The 22,552-nt window shown below is 36.4% G+C and overlaps 1 protein-coding gene across 1 annotated transcript in view; it reads left to right on the forward strand.

Moving 5' to 3' along the window:
• The window catches only part of GTF3C3 (general transcription factor IIIC subunit 3), a 35,575-nt gene that overhangs the window by 7,283 nt on the left and 5,740 nt on the right, over positions 1 to 22,552 (forward strand). Inside the window, exons 4-16 of the mRNA XM_050752813.1 lie at positions 1,121 to 1,244; positions 2,841 to 3,032; positions 3,544 to 3,709; positions 7,008 to 7,155; positions 7,679 to 7,751; positions 12,262 to 12,365; positions 13,871 to 14,042; positions 15,853 to 16,055; positions 16,374 to 16,475; positions 17,231 to 17,366; positions 19,266 to 19,503; positions 20,499 to 20,689; positions 22,386 to 22,510. Of these exons, the coding sequence (XP_050608770.1) occupies positions 1,121 to 1,244; positions 2,841 to 3,032; positions 3,544 to 3,709; positions 7,008 to 7,155; positions 7,679 to 7,751; positions 12,262 to 12,365; positions 13,871 to 14,042; positions 15,853 to 16,055; positions 16,374 to 16,475; positions 17,231 to 17,366; positions 19,266 to 19,503; positions 20,499 to 20,689; positions 22,386 to 22,510 (1,974 nt within the window). The remainder of the gene's footprint in view (positions 1 to 1,120; positions 1,245 to 2,840; positions 3,033 to 3,543; positions 3,710 to 7,007; positions 7,156 to 7,678; positions 7,752 to 12,261; positions 12,366 to 13,870; positions 14,043 to 15,852; positions 16,056 to 16,373; positions 16,476 to 17,230; positions 17,367 to 19,265; positions 19,504 to 20,498; positions 20,690 to 22,385; positions 22,511 to 22,552) is intronic.

Consider the following 22,552-nt stretch of genomic DNA (forward strand, 5'->3'; position numbering starts at 1 on the left):
TTAAACCAATCGGGCCATTTATTTTCTAAGAGATGCTAGAAAGGTGGAATCTAACAGACACACAAACACAACCTTAATTATTGCATGTGTGAAAATGGACTGCGGGTTTGCTATTTAAAGGTCCATACTGGTGAGGCACAGTGGCTCATGCCTGTAATGGCAGCAGTTCAGGAGGCTGAGACAGGAGGATTGCTTGAGCCAAGGAAGTTTAAGATCAGCCTGGGCAACATAGTGAGGCTCTGTCTCTACAAGAAACTTTTTAAAAAACTAGCTAGGTGTTGTAGTGCACTCCTGTGGTCCTAGCTACCCTGGAGGTTGAGGTGGGAGGATGCTTGAGCCCGGGAAATCGAGGTTGCAGTGAGCTGAGATCACTCCACTGCACTGCAGCCTGGGCAACAGAGTGAGACTCTGTCTTAAAACATATGTCCATGTCCATACTATAACGTGATACTTTTTTAAACAAGTTCATTTTGAGTGGATAAATTTGAAAGAAGGGGGATCTTCAGTAGATTACATCATAATCCTGGAATATAAATCCATTTTGCAGCATCCAGCTCTATATTTGTTATTATTCTAATTAGTAATTTAGTAACTCCTGACCCTTTTTTTTCTGCAATTGAGTTTTAGACTTTTTTTTTTTTAATGAGACAGTCTTGAGCTGTCACCCAGGCTGGAATGCAGTGGCGTGATCTTGGCTCACTGTAACCTCTGCCTCCCAGGTTCAAGCGATTTTCATGCCTCAGCCTCCCAAGTAGCTGAAATTATGGGTGTGCGCCACCATGCCTGGCTAATTTTTTTGTATTTTCAGTAGAGATGGGTTTCATTATGTTGGCCAGGCCGGTCTTGAACTCCTGGCCTCAAGTGATCCACCTGCTTCAGCCTCCCAAAGTGCTGGGATTACAAGAATGGCCAATTTTGACTTTATAAATTTTAATGTTAAAGAGTCAATTGGAATTGCAACTATTTAGTTCTGAGTTTCGAAAACTGAAAATTTTTAAAGGGAAATTTCAGTTTTATTATATTCTATTTTTATTAATATGGTTGGAATTAATTTTTAAAATAAAGTGAAATCTAAGACTTCACTATATTTTAATCTAAATGTCATTTTTCTTCCATACAGGAGAAAAGACCTCGGAGTAAACTTCCCAGAGCTCTGAGAGGTCTCATGGGTGAAGCCAACATTCGTTTTGCTCGAGGAGAACGTGAAGAAGCGATATTGATGTGCATGGAAATCATAAGACAAGGTGTTTTCTGTGGGGATTTTATTAATAATAGCAGTTTAATAGTCTAACTTAAAACAAATGGGGTAGTACTTCACAGTACTATTTGGAAAATATGTTCAGAAGCTTAAGGGTGATTGTGGTAATGGTAATTGCCACTTTTCACAAGAAAATGAAAATCTCAGAGTATGATTCAATGAGATGTCCTTAATATTTGTTGAATTTCACAGTTACCTTTTTTTTTTTTTTTTTTTTAAATGTTTCAGTTGAAGGATTTAGACTTTTGAATTGTCAGTATGGGAAATACATTATATTAAAACCACTTGAAGAGCTTTCTTTTTTCCTTTTGTTTTCTAGATCATGCAGTACTAGATTATGTTATCTATTTTTTGGTAAAAGACAGTTTAAACTTGTCATCTTATCTCTCAATTAAATGATGCGTCTTGGGCATATTGAATGATACCTTCAGTGTGGTTTTTTTTTTTTAACTAATTACTTATAGTTATTGTTTTCTTTCCTTGATGTGTTGCCAAATTGTGCTCTGCAGAGTGGTTTGGATAGCTGTAATACAGTAAACTTTCATCTTTTCAATAGTTTGGCATTTCTTTTTGGTTAGACTAGGGTCCTTTTAAAAGTCTGACTATAGGCCGGGCGCGGTGGCTCAAGCCTGTAATCCCAGCACTTTGGGAGGCCGAGACGGGTGGATCACGAGGTCAGGAGATCGAGACCATCCTGGCTAACACGGTGAAACCCCATCTCTACTAAAAAATACAAAAAAACTAGCCGGGTGAGGTGGCGGGCGCCTGTAGTCCCAGCTACTCAGGAGGCTGAGGCAGGAGAATGGCGTAAACCCGGGAGGTGGAGCTTGCAGTGAGCTGAGATCCGGCCACTGCACCCCAGCCTTGGCGACAGAGCAAGACTCCATCTCAAAAAAAAAAAAAAAAAAAAAAAGTCTTACTATAATTTCCCGGATTATTCATTAGGGTAATTTGAGGCTACTGCCTAAGATTAAACAGACTTTTTCCTTTAGTATATTTCATTTGGTTCCTACTTTCCAGTATTATTTGTTCCCTTTATTTTAGTTTATAGTTGTTTTTGACAAAAATCGTTGACTTTAATACCTCATAATCTTTGAATTTTGTTTCAGAAACAGTATTTCAGAAATGTAGATTAGCCAGTCACTTTGATATCCATTTAGCTGCTGCTTAGGGATCATCTGTTCATTCATACCATACTCCTTGGTGTGGGAGCTAAATCATGAAGATTCAGCCCCACTGATGTGGCTGGTATTTATTGGGATGAACTTGCTGATACCGAGCCATGTTTATCCTGAGCAAAGGGGAATTTTCATGAGGAAGATGTGGTAGAGATTAGGATTTTCATGAAATTATACCTTGCTTAGAGAAAGCAATGCTTTAAAAATGCTAAAAATGTATGAAAATAAAGCAGATATAATCTAGCATTTATTTTAACTTGTCTTAAGCAGTTTGTATAATTCTGCTAGAGTGATTTGAAGAGTTTAGGTATTTAAAAAAAGACACACAGTTTGAACCATGGGATTGACATCAACTCAAGCCTCTTCTCTCAGCCAATGGAATTTATTTTTTTAATTTGTTATAGCTCCTCTGGCTTATGAGCCATTCTCTACTCTTGCCATGATATATGAGGACCAAGGTGACATGGAAAAATCATTGCAGTTTGAGTTGATTGCTGCGCATTTAAATCCCAGTGACACAGAAGAATGGGTTAGACTGGCAGAAATGTCTCTGGAACAAGACAATATTAAACAGGCTATTTTTTGCTATACAAAAGGTAATTGAAATTTTTTTTTTTCACTTTTATAAGATGTTACATAGTAGGTTTTTTGATCATTGTATTTGCTACTCTGGAGTGTTATTTTGGCTGAGATAAATTTGTTTCTATTGTCTGTTATTCTAGAGGTAGGTATTTGGGGTTCCTCTGTTCTCATGTTTGTCAGGGACTTTTTGAGTGTTGTGAGATAATACAACACAAAAGTTGGTAGATGAATAGTACCTTCAGTTTCCCACTAAGATCAGTGTTGGTTCTAAGCTGTTCCTTGAGGATTAACATCAGACTAGATTGACCACATTAAGAAGAAGATTACTGTTGAGATTCAGATTCTATCTGGTCTTACATCAAACCTAGTCAAGAGTTCCTATGAAAATACATTTATTCAGAATAACTCCTTTTGTTTCATTGATGAATTAGTTTGCTTATTAAATTTTCTGAGATGATGATGGATCACACCCAGGTACCATGTACCCCTTTTTGTGGTAAATAATTTGTATTTCTTTCTTTTTAGCTCTTAAATATGAACCTACTAATGTCCGTTATCTGTGGGAGCGATCAAGCCTTTACGAACAGATGGGTGATCATAAAATGGCCATGGATGGTTATAGGCGTATTTTAAACCTTTTGTCTCCATCTGATGGCGAACGTTTTATGCAGCTGGCTAGAGATATGGCAAAGTAAGTTTGGAGTGAAACATATCTAGTTGCTGCTGTTAATCTTATTTTGCAAATCAAAGCATATATTTGGAATAGAATGTACTTTTCATTGAAGTTCAAGAAGTGTTTTGCCTTATGTATTTTATTGTTTTGTTTTTTGAGACAGGATCTTGCTCTGTCACCCAGGCTGGAGTATAATGTCGTGTTTATAGTTCACTGCAACCGTGAACTTCTGAGCTCAAGTGATCCTGTCAGCCAGCCTCCTGAGTAGCTGGGACTACAGGTGCACGCCACCACACCCGGCTAATTTTTAATTTTTTTCCTGCAGAGACAAGGTCTTGCTGTGTTGTTCAGGCTGGTCTCGAACTCCTGACCTCAAGCATTTCTTCTTCTTTGGCCTCCCTAAGTGCTAGGATTACACGTACGAGCCACCATGCCCAGCCCTGTATTTTAGGTTGTACCGAATTTTCAGTACTTTTCTGTTTCCAAGTCAACTGTGTCATTGCTTAGAAAAATTGTGTATATAAGGTTACATTTCAAGTGCTCAGAGGTTTAAAAATGGGACACGTCCTAAAAGGATGAGTAGGTTCTCAGGTTTCAAACTTAGTCGAAATTGTGTATATTTGCAATAATTAAAAAAGTGTTTTTTATTGCAGATTTGCCAATGAAATGTTAATGGTTTGGGATCTTCTATTATTTTATCTTGAGCCAGTATATATTTTAAGACTATAAAAATTCTCTTTTACAGTTGGCAGATTATTGACTGTGATATATATTTTATTCTAAAATATACCCTACTGCATTTACTTCTCTGGTATGCTGCACAGCAAAACAAAGTAGGAAACATTTTTGCTGAGTAATGCCTTGTGATATGCTTTCTATTCTAGGGATATCAGATGATATTTTGTTCTAGGAGTAACCATCTCCATCAGGGTACATTAGGGGTGACCCTATTAATTCCACAGCCTTTATCACAATGATGCTTAGCTGTGAAACTGTCCCTTACCCTCCCAGGGATGGGTTGCATAGGACTACTAGAAAACATTTCTAGGAATTTTGCTGAGGCAAGGCAACCCTAAGTTGATCCCTGATGGAATACCATGAGCACTGAGGGTCTTCTCAGGTTATTTGCTGTTAGTTAAATCTGTAGCTGTCACAGTGGTTAGTCCAGTAGCCTTTGACTTTGTGAAATGTTAGGTGGCCTATGATAGTAAATTGGTTTTCCACGTCTATTAGATATAATACTTTTTTGGGAAAGAGTGATGATTGTCAGTTCTGCCACTGCCATTGAGGTCTTTCCTACATGGAATTCTATCACTGTAACTTCTGTTTAGGCTTTCCCTTTGGTCCCTACTTTCCCTCCAGAAATATTATTGAATATATCTTTGGCACTAGGTACTGTACAGGAAACCAGGGTATCTACTGTTGAGCAAGGTTTAAAAATCCCCTGTTCTTGTATAGCTTACATTTCAGTGAGAGAGAGAGGCAATAAATAAACAGCTAAATATGTAGTACATCAGATGTTGATAAGTGATATGAAGAAAAATAAAGCAGGAAAAAGGGATAGGAATTTGATGTTTGGGGTGGGGGTGTGTTATTTTTAGATAGAGTGATTAGAGAAGGACTTAATTCTCTGTTTTATGGTCCTACTGACTAAAGGTGCATTGAAGTAGGTACGAGAACAGATATTCAGGGAAGGAGTATCACAGGTAAAAGAAATAGCAAGTAGAAAGTATGGTTAGGGAAGCTGAAGAATTAAGGGGAGCAGTGCAGAGAGATATCAGAATAGATCTTTAGCCCTTTTGGGCTATTGTAAGGGCTTTGGCTTTTATTCTGAATGAGTTTGGAAGTCACTGGAGGGTTCTGAGTAGAAAAGTGACATAGTCTGACTTAAATTTTAAGTGCATCAATTCTGGCTGCTCTTTTGAGAACAGATTGAATAGTGGAAGGGCAGAAGCATGGAGACCAGTTAGGAAATTATTATAGTGATACATAGAAGGGAAAATGGTAACGTGGACCAGGATGTAAGCAGCAGGAACTGGTACGAAGTAATCAGATTATGTATGTATTTTGAAGGCTGAGCTCTCAAGATTTTCTGATGTATTGAATATGAGGGGTGGGTTGGGGAGGTGGACAGGGTGTAGAGGACTGAACCCTAAGGCACTTCAATGTTTACAAGTCAGGAAGAAGAAACAGCTGGGAGACTAAAAGGAAATGGCCAATGAAGTAGGAGGAAACTGAGAACAGCATGATGTTCTAGAATTTAATTGAAGAAAGCACTTCAAGGAGGAGGGATGATCATCTGTGTGAGATACTGCAAATAGATCACATAAAATGAGCATTGAGAATGGACAGATTTAGCAACAAGGAGATTAGAAATATTGGCAGAGTGGGGAGAGGAAAAATTGATTGGATTAGGTTAAAAAGAGAATGGTAGGTAGATGTGCTGGAAATATGTGGGATGTTCTGATTTAATTCTCTTTTCTTGGTAAAAATATCAAGCAAGGCCATCAACTGAGAGTAGGACTGGGAGGCTGCTGGCAGTTTGAAGAGAGAGAGAAGATGTCAATAGTTGTCTAGGACATTACTGCCCCACAGACTGGCAGTATTTGCATCACCTGGACGCTTGTCAGAAATGCAGGATCTAGGCCTGCCCCAGCTTTACTGGATCTGAATATGCATTTTTACAAGATAGCCAGTTGATCCATATGCACATTCAAGTTTGAGAAGTACTGAATAGGTAACTAGTAATACTGCTCATCAGTACCATGGACCTGCTTGAGGCTATTGGTCATCAATTTAGAGTGAGACCAGTCGACATGGTCAGCTGGGCAGGTGGTGGTGAAGAGTAGATATAGTTGTATTTTAACCAGGCTTGGGGTGTTATTGAATGATTTTGATCAAGGGAGAGCAGGGCAAGAGGAATGAGGATGTATGCAAAGGAATAATTATAATGTTGGGCCTTGGAGAAGGAAGAAAGTAAGCCTAGGCAGGGTGTAGGCGATGGTGAAAAAGTGGTAGGACCTATGCTTTGTAGATCTGTCGAGGTAGAAGGGTTGGTATTGGATTACAAGAGGGAATGAGCTGGAATGATAGGAGGTAGCTTTTGGAGAGTGAGATGCTTGAAATTATAACACTGTTACTGACACTGCACATTTTTTCTGGATCAGTTTTGATTATGATTTTAAGAAAATATACATTCCTCTCAAATTCTAAGAAAATGAAAATCACTGTTCATTGTTAGATAGCCTAAGCAAAGAAATGAGTTTTATAATTGGAATTAAGTAAATATTCATCCATTTTGCCACTTTTTTTTTAGGAGTTACTATGAAGCCAATGATGTTACTTCTGCTATTAACATAATTGATGAAGCTTTCTCAAAACACCAGGGCCTAGTCTCTATGGAAGATGTTAACATAGCAGCTGAACTATATATTTCTAACAAACAGTATGACAAAGCTTTGGAGGTAGGAATGCTTATGTGTTTCTCTGTTAGGTTTTGAACGTGTTTCTGTGTTCTAGAAATTCTTAAAAATTGGCAGTTCTTCGTTTTAGTTATATATTAAATTATGTATATATTTAAACTCCATATGGAAACAAGTGATTTCTAGATTCTATAGCAATTCAGTACGAAATATGAAGTATAGTTACATAATAAAAAATATTGCCATTATCACAGGTGCTAAGTATGTCTGTACTTCAGGGTAGTAGGACTCAACAGTCAGATGAATTGCTGTGATTTGGTTCTTAAGCTGGTTGGGGGAAAGTAGGTTGGTTTGATATAGAGAAGTTATATTCATTGAGTTTGCATTAGTTAATAGGATATTAAAATGTTAATGTGTCACAGGGTTTCTCATTTTTAAAAGACTTAGTTTCTTTTTATAGCCCATCTTTATATTCAGGATTATTTGAAATAACTGTACAAATCTTCGCATCATGAAAAGGTTTTTCATACATAACTATTTCCTTTCTTCTGTCCCATTCTTTTAGGTAATTACAGATTTTTCTGGAATTGTGCTGGAAAAAAAAACTTCAGAAGACGGCACCTCAGAAGAGAATAAAGGTTGTAGTTTCCTCTGCTTAGGAAAGTGTATATAATCCTCTCTTGGTCATAAGGTGGCGTTTTATGGTGAAAATTTATTTCATACTGTGGTGAGTTGATAGTTAATGTTCTCATAATAAGTTTTCCCAAGAAGAATTTTTTTCTGAGAGATTTCATATCTTGTGAGTATTGACTTGCAAGTAATCTTTAAAAAAATTTGTTTTGAGTCCCTTTTATTTCTTAGTATGTCCATTTGAACATGGCATTTTTCATTGACAGTCCTTTTCATTCATTTTTATAGGAAAGAAAACAAATTACTAAAGTTTATCAAAAACCTTTAACACTGAAGCAATTTGATTTTCAAATAGGACCTAAAATGCTCTTATTTAAAACATTCTGCTTTAAGCTTAAGCATTCATATAATAATTAGAAGCTAATATGATTACCCTACATTGTTAGAAAACTCAAATGTGTAATTAATGATTGGGTTAGAAAGTTATACCTAAGTGTGGCTTGCAGAGTCTCTTTGTACCATACTCATTAACTTACTCTGTAAAAATACTAACATTCAAGACCCTATATCAAGTTGTAGCAAAACTGATCTCTATGAGCAGAATATATAACCCGGCTCTTGTAAGAGAATTACTGGATAGTACCTTCAACCCCTACCCTGTGAGGATTTTGATGGAATCTGCGGAAGGGGCAAGTGAGCTGGTACTGAGTCCTGCCTGGTTCAAAACAGCTCTCTCCCTGGCCTGTCATCATGCCTAAAAATCCATCATTATGTAATCCTTTGCGCTAAGGCATAATTATTCAAAAACAAAAACTGTTATTTAAAATATGATCCATCCTAATGGCGAGTAGTAATTCACTTACACAAGCCAGTCTGTGCTAATTCATAGAGAGTAAGGCCCAAGGTGAGATGTGGGACAGATAAATGTTAAAGTGGACAGTTGTTGGGGAAGGGAAACCCAGTTCAATAAGTTTCTTGTAAGGGACTGCTGGGTGTGTGGAGAATACGCAGATGAGTATGACATTTCCTGTTCTCAAGGAAATGGAGGGGTGAAGAGGCGTTCAGATGAAATGCATACAGTTTAAGAGTTGTGTGATAATTTCTGTAGCAAAGTTGATGTTATGGAAAAATAGAGGGCAGTGTACAAGGATCAGAAGATGTTTATAGAGGCCCAGTTTAAGCAGATACCCATGGAGAGTGTGATCCAGACTGAGTCACAGGGTGTAGGAGCTCTGCTTGGAAGAGCAGGACCAGATCGCAGTCTGTGGTTGGGGCTGTTGATCATCAGGGTGGTGTGAATGAGTAGAATAAGGAGTAGAAATTGCAGATGGAAGCATGGATTAGGGCATGCGAAGGAGGCTTTGCCAGTTTCGATACTTTATTAGGACCTGGCCTAGGTACAAGCCAAGGCCCAATTAAGTTATTATTTTACTGCCATAATTTCTGTTTAAGATTTTTCTTAATTGTGTTAAAAATCTGTGCTTTGTTTTGAAAAATATTAGAGAAATATCAAGTTCTGTTCAAGTTTTAACTGTCGCTATAATCATTTTGTTGTTTAATATATTTTACTTTCCTCCCTCCCTTCCTTCCTTCCTGGTACATATTAACATAAATCAACAACAAGTTAGAGTTTAAGTAGTGGCTTCTTTGTTTTTTAGTATGTAAAATAATGGTGCATCTGAAATCTGGCAGCTTAGAGTTGATGAAATAACTTTAAAGAAAAAGATATGTCCAGAAGACTAGGAAATTAAAACAAATCCCCCAAAGTGAGCAAAGGTAGTTTTTTAGTATGCATTTTTAAAAAGGAGACTGTTTATTGGTAGATTATGCATTTTCTGTTGATGGTCACATTTTTAAATTCTTCTAAATATGAAAGACCTAATGGGAGTTCTGGAAAACAAAGTATCAGTGACACAAAGACAAGCTTTTTAAAAGATGGTGTTGTTAAATGTTAGTTAATAATATATAAGCTGTAGGGGCTATAAATATATATACTACTTTCCTTAGCATTGTCAAATTGCCATTAAAGTGTCTAAATACTTACTCTCGATCTCCATACTTACCTGTTTGAACTGTTAACAGTTTGTGTACCTGCACAGGTCCCAGACTATAGTTTGAGTAGCACTGCCCTGTAGCATTATTAAGTGACTTTCTTACCTTTTTTTTTTTTTTTTTTTTTTTTTTTTTTTTTTGAGACGGAGTCTTGCTCTGTCACCCAGGCTGGAGTGCAGTGGCTGGATCTCAGCTCACTGCAAGCTCCGCCTCCTGGGTTTACGCCATTCTCCTGCCTCAGCCTCCCGAGTAGCTGGGACTACAGGCGCCCGCCACCTCGCCCGGCTAGTTTTTTTGTATTTTTTAGTAGAGACGGGGTTTCACCGTGTTAGCCGGGATGGTCTCTCGATCTCCTGACCTCGTGATCCGCCCGTCTCGGCCTCCCAAAGTGCTGGGATTACAGGCTTGAGCCACCGCGCCCGGCCACCTTTTTAAATATAGTTGGTCTGAATTCTACATTGTCTCATATTGAGATTGTGACACCTGTTTTTTTTGTTTGCACCTGCCTGCTATACCTTTGTCCTTTCATTTTCAGCTTTCTTGAATCACTTAATTTTAGGCACACATCTTGTATTCAACATAAGGTTGAGTTTTACTTTCTGATTTGATATGAAAGCAGGGTTTAGACTTATGCATCTATACACACTATATCTTTAAGGCCTATGCTGAGATTTAAAGTATTTCATATACTTTTCTTGCTGAAAGTTAAAACACGTAAATATATTTTATTGAACAGTATCTTAGTCTGTTTGGACTTCTATAACAAAAGACCTTAGACTGGGTAATGTATAAACAACAGAAATTTATTGCTCACAGTCCTGGAGATTGGGAAGCCCAAGGCACCAGCAGATTTAGTGTCTGGTGAGGGCCCTTTTCTCATAGATGGTGCCTTCTTGCTGTGTCCTCACGTGGCAAACGGGACAAACAAGCTTCTTCAGACCTCTTTTACAAGGGCACTAATCCCACCCACATAGTCACCTCCCAAAAACCCACCTCTTAATAACTTCACCTTGGGGGTTAGGTTTCAACACAGGTATTTTGGTGGGACACCAGCATTTCAGACTGTTAGCAAACAGCATTTCTAGAAAGAAAATCAAAGTGATACAGTTGGAATATAGAACCCATACATGATAAAGATAGAATCCCATTTTAGTAAAGTCAAAGGCTCATTAAAATGACTGCATTGTGTTTAGTCCTTAGACAGGTGACCTTAGCTACTGTCTACAGAAGAAATATGTTGTGGATACAGCCTTGAGTCAGACATGGTTCTTGTCCTCATGGAGCTCAGGGCTTAGTGTGAGTAAATTTACATGGTAGGTAAATTCTGCTCTCTCATTCAGCAGACTAAATATCTCAACTGGATTGCTGATACCAGTTATTGTCCTAGAACTCAGTGATAAAAACAGTCTCTTAATTAAACTTGTCCAAATCCTCCTATAACTTGGCAATTTTAGGCAATCTATATTGCCTCCCCTCAGTGTTCATGAGAGATTGGCTCCAGGACACCCCTCATACCAAAATCCTTGGATACTCAAATTCCTTATATAAAATTGTGTATTATTTGCATATAACCTATGTATCTTCTTCTGTATACTTTAAATCATCTCTAGATTACTTATTAATGGCAAAAACCACAATTACTTTTGTACCAACCTAATACTTAATACAATGTAAATGCTATGTAAATAGCTGTTACACTATATTGCTTTTTAAGTTTGTATTATTTAATGATATATATATACACATTATATGTATACACATATATATTATATATATATTTTTTTCCCTTAACATTTTTGATCTGCAGTTGGTTGAATCTGCATATGTGGAACCTGAAGATATGGAAGACTGGCTGTACTATAATTTATATGACAAGTTCTGTAAAACAGATACAGTTATTTAATTCTTGAAGTAATTTTTTTATTTCACCACTTACGCTACATCTGTAATGTCCTTTATACTTCAGGTTTTTCTGAAGCAAAAACATGTAAACTATTTGGAATTTATTAGACTTTGCAAAATACTTTAAATGTGGATAAAAATTCCTTTAATTTCCCAGGGCTTTAAAAATTATTTTGCTGTAATGAGGTTTTAGAAAATAACACAGTATTTTATCCTTTTCTTAGCCTGTTTCTAGTGAACACTAAAAACAGACTTTTCAATTCAAGAAAAAAAAAAGAGAGGGTTCATATATCCTTATTATTTTTGTCATTTTAGTTCTCTGTAGTTTAGTAGAAGGTGTGAAAGTAAGTTTCACATAAGTACATAAGGTGTTAGAAATAGAATAGGAAGCATACTTGCTACCAAAGGACAGACTCAGAGAGATATAAGAACTTAGTAGAGTTGACCACACTAAGAATTGACTGTAGAATCGTTTGCTTTGATTGAAATAAATGAGGCCTTACATAGAAGATACACATCTTAAGCTTGCATATAGGAACTGCTTCTTGTCTGTGTATTCCCCAGCTCCTGAGAATGTCACCTGCACTATACCTGATGGTGTGCCAATAGATATCACAGTGAAGTTGATGGTCTGCCTTGTACATCTCAACATTCTTGAACCACTTAACGTATGTAACAAGATCTGTACTTGAGATACTTAAGATCAAATGCACCATCTGTTTTCTTTAGATGTCAAGAAATTATAACTTGACCCTAGAGTTTCACATTTCTTAATAACCAGGGAGGTAACAGTAGGCATCAAATAATTTTGTATGAATACATTATGAAAACTAAAATTGTTTTGCAATTGGGCTTACAGTAATTTATTTTTCTTTTAAAATAACAATCTAAAGATCATAATTTGAGATTGTCTTTAGACAATTTGAGATTGTCATTAGACAATTAGACAATAATTCTGACAGCTATTCTTTTTTGCTGACTTTGGACCAAGTATATTATTGAAAAAAAAAAAAGTACTTAGCATCTACTTTGTAAACCTTAGGATAAGGTATTGAGTAAAATATACAAATCCATACCCTCATGGATTGGGATGCTTTTTTGTTTTAATGGGATTTGATAATAAAACAAATAAATAACATATACAGGACATTGGCTGGTGATAAGTGTTCTGGAAAAAAGGGAGGAAAATAAGGAATATTGGGGGCAGGGAAAAGTTGCAGTTTTCAATAGGGGATGAGGTGACATTTGGCAGGGCACCATGGTGCACACTTAAAATCCAAGCACTGGGAGGCTGAGGCGGGCGGATCTTTTGAGGTCAGGAGTTCAAGACCAGCCTGGGCAACATGGTGAAACCCTATGTCTACAAAAAATACAAAAAATTTAGCTGGGTGTGGTGGCACACACCTGTAGTGCCAGCTACTTGGGAGGTGAGGTGGGAGGATTGCTTGAGCCCAGGAGGTAGAGATTGCAGACCTTGTCTCAAAAAAAAAAAAAAAAAAAAAAAACAAAAGGTGGCATTTGAATAATGACCTGAAGGAAGTGAGGAAGTAAACCATGGGGATATCTAAGGAAACAGCTTTCCAAAAACATCAGCAGACACAGAAGCCCTGAGGCACAGGATGTTGTGCTGGTTAGAGGAAGAGCAAAACAGATTAGCTGTGTCTTAGTTCCTGCAATGCCTGTCTTTAAACAGATCCACAAAATGTGTTCAATGGGTATGAGTTATTTAAAATAAAGATGCAGAAGTGAACAGAAAATTGATCAATAAAGCTGGTTTTATTAAGCCCTGCTCCTTTTCAGCTTGCCTCATATAACTGATACGTAGTTTAAAAAGAGAGCTATAGACTTTGGGAGGCCGAGGCGGATAGATCACTTAAGGCCAGGAGTTTGAGACTAGCCTGGCCAACATGGTGAAACCTTGTCTCTACTAAACATACAAAAATTAGCTGGGCTTGGTGGTATGCACCTGTGATCCCAGCTACTCAGGAAGCTAAGGCACGAGAATCACTTGAACCCAGCAAGCAGAGGTTGTAGTGAGCCGAGATTGTGCCACTGCACTCCAGCGTGGGTGACAGGGAGAGACTTTGTCTCAAAAAAAAAGAGAAAAAAACCTATAGATAGATGTGCACGTTTGTAATGAATGTTTAACTTCAGGCTTTTATTTGTGGTCTAGCCTCTCTTGACAACACTAGTAGAACAGAATCCTGAAGATATGGGAGACCTATACCTAGATGTTGCTGAAGCTTTTCTGGATGTTGGTGAATATAATTCTGCACTTCCCCTCCTCAGTGCTCTTGTTTGCTCTGAAAGATACAACCTTGCAGTAGTTTGGCTTCGTCATGCAGGTAACACTTTTTTGTGGGAGGAAGAAGTTTTAATCTTATAAGCAGCCAAGAACTTACTTTCCCAAGATGGTAATAATTATTAGAGTGCAAGTATTTCTGGTTTCAGGGGAGTTTTTTGAAAGTCAGTGTTTTAAATTGTCTTGCTAGGCTACTCAGTGATTTCCCCATCACTAATGCTTTGGAGGAACGATTTACTTAATGATGCCAGAGTGAAGTAGAAGGACTCATTTCCCTTAAATGCCTGTCTTGAACCTGTCTTAACCATAGGCTCTGGTTTCTAGTAAAGGATTATCAGACTTGGGGCAAAACCTAATTTTGAAGAGTTTTTATAGATTTAATATGTTATTTTGGGAAAAATTAATATATTTTTCAATGCTCTTTGAGCCATACATGCTTAAAATTGGGTTTTATCAGCCATTTATTACACTGTGCCTAAGTCCATAGTAATCTGAAGTGAATCGTTTAGACTGGAAAAAATAGCTTAAGAAACATGACTAAATCTTTTGAAGAAATACATGAAAGCAAAAAGTATTCTAATAGGATTTCTTATTGAGTTAACATAAAAGACGCATTAAAAATCGAATAGTCTTGGTTCCAAATACTGTGTGATGGCAGAAAACTCTAATGGCTCTTACATGAAAGCAAAAAGTATTCTAATAGGATTTCTTATTGAGTCAACATAAAAGACGCTTTAAAAATCGAATAGTTTTGGTTTCAAATACTGTGTGATGGCAGAAAATTCTAATGGCTCTCAAGTATTATATGATGACAGAAAGTTGTCTATAACTAGAGAAGCATTGATTGGCATTTTGGGTCAGTAGTGCACTCACATCATAGATATGGACTAGGAAAGAGAGCACTTAATGATTAAGATAACACTTTTCCGTTTAGATGAATGAATATGAATACAAATGTAATACCATCATGAAAAGTTGCATTATTTGTGAAATTTGAATTTTCAAGACATGAGCAGGATATTTGAGTTTTTATTGCCTTTCTAATTAGGGCTGTGATATTGAAACTGCTCCTGTGTTACTAATAGTATGTACTTTAAACATCCTATTTAGTCATGATTCTGATAAATGCTGTTTCCATTTTGAGCCCATGTGGCTTGAGATGAATGAAAGGTAAAATCTCAGTCATCTAAAAATTGTAAAGAAATTTGGGATCAGTATATAAGAAAGATAATTAGAGGAATTCAGTGCTTGTAACATAACAAAATAACAAAATGTTTTTAAAGTGAAAAATGAGAAAATGTAAGAAATGTCACTGTGATGATCCATCCATATTAGTGTTCTTCCTTTATTATCAAAATTTAACCTAAAGATGATGGTCATCATAATAATGAAATTATTATTTTAAAGTAAAATGGGCTAATAAAACATACCTGTGGGTTATACTGGTCTGCCAGTTGTGCGCTCTGGTTTATATATATGAAGATGTTTACTGTAGTATTATTAGAGTAAAAGTTTAGAAACAACCTAAATGGCAAATAATATAATTAAATAATCAATTTGATTACTATGTAACCATTCAAGATGCCAGTGAAGACAGTGTTTAAAATGTAATGCTCAATGAATAAAGCAGAACCCTAAATTATATGTATACACTGATTACTCCTTAGCAATTTAAATTTATGAGAGATCGACTGATTAATAGAGATTAGGGATAGTTTTAAAGTACTAGAAATACGCATTCATTTCTTGTTATAATTTTTTACATTGCTGTATTTCTTTTAAAATGGAAAGTAATTTTGGCCAGTTTACAAATCTGTAGTTCATACTTATGCTTTATTTTAACATCATCTTAGAATGTTTAAAGGCCTTAGGCTATATGGAGCGAGCTGCCGAAAGCTATGGCAAGGTGGTTGATCTGGCCCCACTCCATTTGGATGCAAGGATTTCACTTTCTACCCTTCAGCAGCAGCTGGGCCGGCCTGAGAAAGCCCTGGAAGCTCTGGAACCAATGTATGATCCAGATACTTTAGCACAGGATGCAAATGCTGCACAGCAGGTGGGCCATGTCACATAGAGGGAAGTTTTTCGTGGTACATTATATTTTAGAACTTTCTCCTCAGTTAAGGATGTCTCTACAGCTTATATCCAAAATTTTAGTGTATTAAATTCAATGTTTTTGAAAAATGATTTTAAGTATTAGGTTTCAGCCACTTATTACAAATTACAGTTTTTAAAATATTGGCTCTTAATTATTGTGAAAGACCATAAAGCAAATGTTTTTAAAGTTTGGTTTTTAAAAATGTTTCTATGCAAATAAAACAATTTATAGAAAAGGAATCTTGTTGGGCTCATCATCATGTGCTTATTTGTTTAGGAACTGAAGTTATTGCTTCATCGTTCTACTCTATTGTTTTCACAAGGCAAAATGTATGGTTATGTGGATACCTTACTTACTATGTTAGCCATGCTTTTAAAGGTGGGTAATGATCTTTCTTCATGTTAGCCTTGTTGACTTTTAAAATGTTTAGTATTTCATTTAAACATAGCTTATACTATTTGATAATTGTTTTACTTCATTAAACTCAAACTTTTTAAAGTGAAAGATAAAAAAAAGCTAGAGATTATTGGTATATGACTGAAAGTTCTTGACAGTAGCTTAAGTGAAAATCTTCCCTAGTACATATTTAGAAAAGTGAGCACTATAGGACTATCAGATATTGGCCCTGTAGACAGAACTATGTGCCAAAATTACTCACTTTGCAAAAGTATTTTCCAGATCTAATATTCTTTCTGAGTCTGGCTTATTTTCAGGGAGGTAGCTCTGTGGGTGTGTCTCTGGGGATGTGTGTGTATACATGTTATAATGGTAATGTGAATTGCCTTTTTTCTTTCTGAGGTGAGGAATGTGACCAAAATTCCTTTGGTAAGAAAAAAATAAGTCAGTTCATTCTAATTTTAGCTTTGTAATGTAGTAATTTGGTTTTTTTTTTTTCTTACTGAGGGAGCTTTCAGTGTTGTGGCACCTGTGACCCATAGGTTTTCTTTAAAAAATTATTATTTAGAGCTGGGTATGGTGGCGTGTGTCTGTGGTCCCAGCTACTCGGGAGGCTGAGGTGAGAGGATCGCTTGAGCTTAGGAGTTCAAATCCAGCCTGAGCCAACATAACAAGACTTTGTCTCTAAACAAAAAAGTTATTGTTTAAAAAATCTGAAATTTTCATCTTTAATTCAGGTAGCAATGAATCGAGCCCAAGTTTGTTTGATATCCAGTTCCAAGTCTGGAGAGAGGCATCTCTATCTTATTAAAGTATCGAGAGACAAAATATCAGACAGCAATGACCAAGAGTCAGCAAATTGTGATGCAAAAGGTAATAACTTCATTTGCATTATGTTATATAAAATTTGGCTGAATTGAAAAAGACTCATGAAGTAATTAATTGAAAATACCCTTTTCAAATAAAATGAGATTTTCTAATCTAAATCTCTCACGTGTAATAAACTCATTCATTGTTAAAAAGGAAAGGCTAAATGTAAATACTTTAAGTTAAAAAAATTCAAAGGAAAGCATCTGCTTGGATCTTCCTGTGAAAGAAGTAAAACAAAACTTTGACTTTTTAAAAAGAAAATATATTTTAAGAAATTTGTGTAGATTAGATGACAGTATAGATTATTTGTCCAGAGACCTCACTTATATATATTCCATTCTCTATGAAATAATTTTTAACAAATGTAGCAATAGTCATAGAAACTCTGAAAAGTTGCTGTGAGACCTAGTCTCAAGTAATATAACTTTAAAAGACGACAGCTTCTACCTCTGAAGCTTGTGTTTTCAACCATGTTTTCTTATGTTGTATTTTTCTCTCTGTGTGATCTGCCTGTTTTCTTTCAGTGATTCCTCACTGGAGGTCCATGGTTAGTTTTTCGTAGGCTCATAAGGTTTTGTTTTGTTTTGTAAATTTTATCATGGTGAGGATCACATTACACTGGTGTACCAGGATAGACATTTCATCATCTTGCTCTGTTCTCTTCAGTTATTATATTTAAGGATTGTGTAATATTCCATTGGATAGTGGTTCCATAATTTATTTAATCATTTTCTTATTTTTTGGCATATGATCACTTTTGACAATTTTCTTTTATAAGCAGTAATGTAGTGAGCATATTCATAGATACAGATTTGTCCATATTTTGATTGTTTAGGATAGATTCTCAGAAGGAAAATTATTGGATCAAAGACAGTAAAATTTTTTATGGCTTTTGATATTTCTTAAGGGCTATAAAAGGGAGGCTTTTTACAGAGAACTAAGGAAGAGAAGGAGGTTGTTAAAGAGACATTTTAAGGCAGAGAAAATTGAGATCAGAAAAAGATAACAACTTGAATCTCAAAGTATGAATTTGAAGTCTTTTGCTAAGCAAACATTTGAATGCCCGTATGTATGTAAACCTCTATCACTGGGGTCCCCAACCCTGGTACCAGTCCGTGGTCTGCTAGGGACTGGGTCGCGCAGCAGGAGGTTAGTAGTGGGTGGGCAAGCGAACATTCCCACCTGAGCTTCCCCTCCTGTCAGATCAGCAGCAGTGTTAGATTCTCATAGGAGCGCAAACCCTATTGTAAACTGCCCATGCGGGGGATCTAGGTTGCATGCTCCTTATGAGAATTGAATGCGTGATGATCTGTCACTGTCTCCCACCACCCCCAGATGGGACTGTCTAGTTGCAGGAAAACAAGCTCAGGGCTCCCACTGATTCTACATTATGGTGAGTTGTACAATTATTTCATTATATATTACAACATAATAATGGAAATAAAGTGCACAATAAATGTAATGTGCTTGAATTATCCTGAAACCATCCTTCTCATCCCCGGTCCATGGAAAAATTGCCTTGCATGAAACTGGTCCTTGGTGCCAAAAAGGTTGGGACCACTTCTCTATGGGACTGCAGTCATAGAAAGTACACTTGTTCTACCCTGGAGGAGATATATCCTAGCTAGCATGGAGAAATGCAGATGGAACTAGCTGGAACTTGTAGAGAACAAGTCCGAATCAGATGCCTGGGAATGCAGGTGGTTAAACTGGCAGAGTAGAAAGAGGTAGTATTGAAGGAGTGTAAGCAACCACCCTTTCTCATCTTTGTCCAGAGAGCACTGGCAACAATTTAGGCTCATGGTTATTAAGCTTATCTTAAAATTGATTATGTGAATTTTTCTAATACTGCTATTTCTGGAAATGCAGTGTCCTAACTGGTTTTCATTGGTCTCATTTTAGCAATATTTGCTGTGCTTACAAGCGTCTTGACAAAGGATGACTGGTGGAATCTTCTGTTGAAGGCCATATACTCCTTATGTGACCTATCCCGATTTCAAGAGGCTGAGTTGCTTGTAGATTCCTCATTGGAATATTACTCATTTTATGATGACAGGCAAAAACGCAAAGAACTAGAATACTTTGGTCTGTCTGCTGCAATTCTGGACAAAAATTTCAGAAAGGCATACAACTATATCAGGTGACTTCCCAGTTATTTATTTTAGTTAGATTCTTTAATAGAGTAAGTAAATGTACTTTGATTTAGAAGCTACTTTACTTTTGGCTGTCCTATTAATAAACTGGTTAATTCAGTTCATTGGTGATTCTCAAGAGGCAGTATATGAGAAGATGCACTCTAGGACCAGACTTTCTGGGTTCAAATCCCAGCCCTGATGCCTACTGGCTACGTGACCTTAGGCTAGTTAGGTAATCTCTAGTGCCACAGTCTTCCCACTTATAAAAGGTTATCATAATACTACCATCTCATAGGGTTATGATGAAGGTTAAAGGAGTTGTTATGCCTTCTAACAATGCTTGGCAAATATTATCATTATTATTATTATTATTATTCTTTTTGAGATGGAGTTTCAGTCCTGTTGCCCAGGCTGGAGTGCAGTGGCATGGTCTTGGCTCACTGCAACCTCTGCCTTCTGGGTTCAAGCGATTCTCCTGCCTCAGCCTCCCAAGTAGCTGGGATTACAGGCGTGTGCCACCAGGCCCAGCTAATTTTGTATTTTTAGTAGAGACGGCGTTTCTCCATGTTGGTCAGGCTGGTCTCGAACTCCTGATCTCAGGTGATCCACCCGCCTCGGCCTCCCAAAGTGCTGGGATTACAGGTGTGAGCCACCGTGCCCAGCCAATGCCTGACAAATATCATTATGAGTTACTATTCAGTACTGCAGCTATAGTGGGCAAGGAGAGAAAAAGTGAAACCTAAACCACTTGCTTCTGTTTTAGTTTAAAAGTTTTGTTGAAAGTAGAAATAAGATGTAGAAACACTAAAGCAACATTTTCTGGGAAAAATCTTTTATTGCGTAGGAGAGTTTTGCTTTAAATAGATTGAAACTGTCTGCTTTTCCTTGTTAGAGGATGGTACATTTCAGTGCTGGTAGGACAGCACTGAAGGGTTTCATTTTTAGAAATCAGGAAGATTTTTACATTATTTTCTCCCTTACCCTCTTCCTGCAATTTTAGGATAATGGTAATGGAAAATGTCAATAAACCCCAGCTCTGGAACATTTTCAATCAAGTTACCATGCACTCCCAAGATGTACGACATCATCGCTTCTGTCTCCGTTTGATGCTGAAAAACCCAGAAAATCATGCCCTGTGTGTCTTAAATGGACACAATGCATTTGTATCTGGTAGTTTTAAGCATGCGCTTGGTAAGTGTCCTGGCACGTGACTTTGTAGCGCATAAATAGTGTGGTGAAGAGCCTAGCCTCTGGAGTGGAACTGTCTGGGTTAATTAGCAGCCCCACTGCGACAAATTATTCTATCTCCTCCTGTCTCAGTTTCTTTATCTTTAAAATGGAGATAATAATTGGACCTACTTTGTAGATTATTGTGAAAATTAAATGAGTCAATATAAAGAACTTAAAACAGTGCCTGGCACATATAGTAAGTGGATATAGTAGCAAAAATGATAATAATTACTAATATTAATATTTGTTATTCTTATTAAGCTTTGGTTGTAAAAGGCTGATATAGGTCTTATAAAATTCATTTTAAAGGTCAATTCTCCCTTCTTAGGCCTATTTATTTTTAAAATGATTTTTGTTAATTATGGATGCTTTTGTCACCTGATTTTAATTTGCTATATGCAAAACGTGTTCAAGATTTGCTGAAAGTTCATTCCTTTAGGAGATAAGTCTATATTAAGGTTTATTTATGTAGTGCTTACTAATTCTAATTAAACTCAAGGAAACTTCATTAGTCATTTATAATAAGGAATTTCTGTAATAAGGAATCAGAAGTAAACAAGTATTATTTGCAGAGTCTCCTTTAAAAAAAAAGAAGCAAACAAGTGGAAAAATAACTAAATGTTTAAACTTAAAATTAGGCATGCGTGTCCGACTGCCTAAAAGCTGGTGTTGCCAGATTTACTTCTTATGAGTAAACTATGGTTTTTGGCTATTTAATACTTTCATGATTCCTTGTGTATGGCTAGTATTTTTATCATTGTTCATCCAGTAACCTCAAACATCAGATGTTGAAACATTCCTCTTTTGTGTGTGCTTTGTGGAATTGTTTTATATTAAGAAAATATAAATATTTTATTTTCCTATATTAGAAACTTTTACAAAAGGTTAAAATCACAGACAAACGGCAGTGTACCATCTTTGCTGCCTAAGAGATTCTGTGGTGCCGTTCCTTCCAGAATAGAAGCCAGAAGGAATAGAAATTTTCATCTATATGTGATATACTATATGTTATTCCTTTATGAGAAAAACTTGCTTAAATTCCCCTACTGCATATGATTAGGCTTTTGACAAGAGATGATTGTATATATGGAATACATGTAATTCATAAAACCCCAAATTCTTATTCTGTTATTGGATACATTTAGCTTTTTCAGAAAAAACAAAATAGTTGCTACATTTGGGAAAACAACACCCGTAGTCTAAAAAACAAAACAAAGCTTTCCTCTTCTCACCTCCATGATCCACCACATTTGAATTTATAAAACAGATCAACTGATTCTACGACAATGTTCCCCAAAACACACATCCTCTATTTTCAAAATAGATTTAAGGTTATAAAATAGATTTAATGACTGCAGCTGATAAATTGTTTATTTTGGAAGTATTACTTTACATGGAAATGTCTAGCTGTGTCTAGAAAAAGTTAATTTAGTTCCTCATATTAATCTTCATGGTCAGCATACATTCATGGGGAACTTGTTCTAATTATATTTTATACATTGTTTTAAAATTCAGATTAATAGGTCTCTGGTTGATATTTTAGAATGTCCACCTTATGTATGTTAAAATCAGTAATGTTTGTTTAGCCTTAAAAGTGTTGAAGAAATAAAGAACTCTGTTCTTGTCACACCGTCTGACACCACTGCTCGTTTTCCAGGACAGTATGTGCAAGCCTTTCGCACTCACCCTGATGAACCTCTCTATAGCCTCTGTATAGGCCTGACCTTTATTCATATGGCATCTCAGAAGTATGTGTTACGGAGACATGCTCTTATTGTACAGGTAATTCATTCAAATTTCTCGTTACTTGATTTGTTTCTTAAA

The sequence above is a fragment of the Macaca thibetana genome, chromosome 12 (genome assembly GCF_024542745.1).
Source record: "Macaca thibetana thibetana isolate TM-01 chromosome 12, ASM2454274v1, whole genome shotgun sequence".
In the NCBI taxonomy this organism is placed as follows: domain Eukaryota; kingdom Metazoa; phylum Chordata; class Mammalia; order Primates; family Cercopithecidae; genus Macaca; species Macaca thibetana.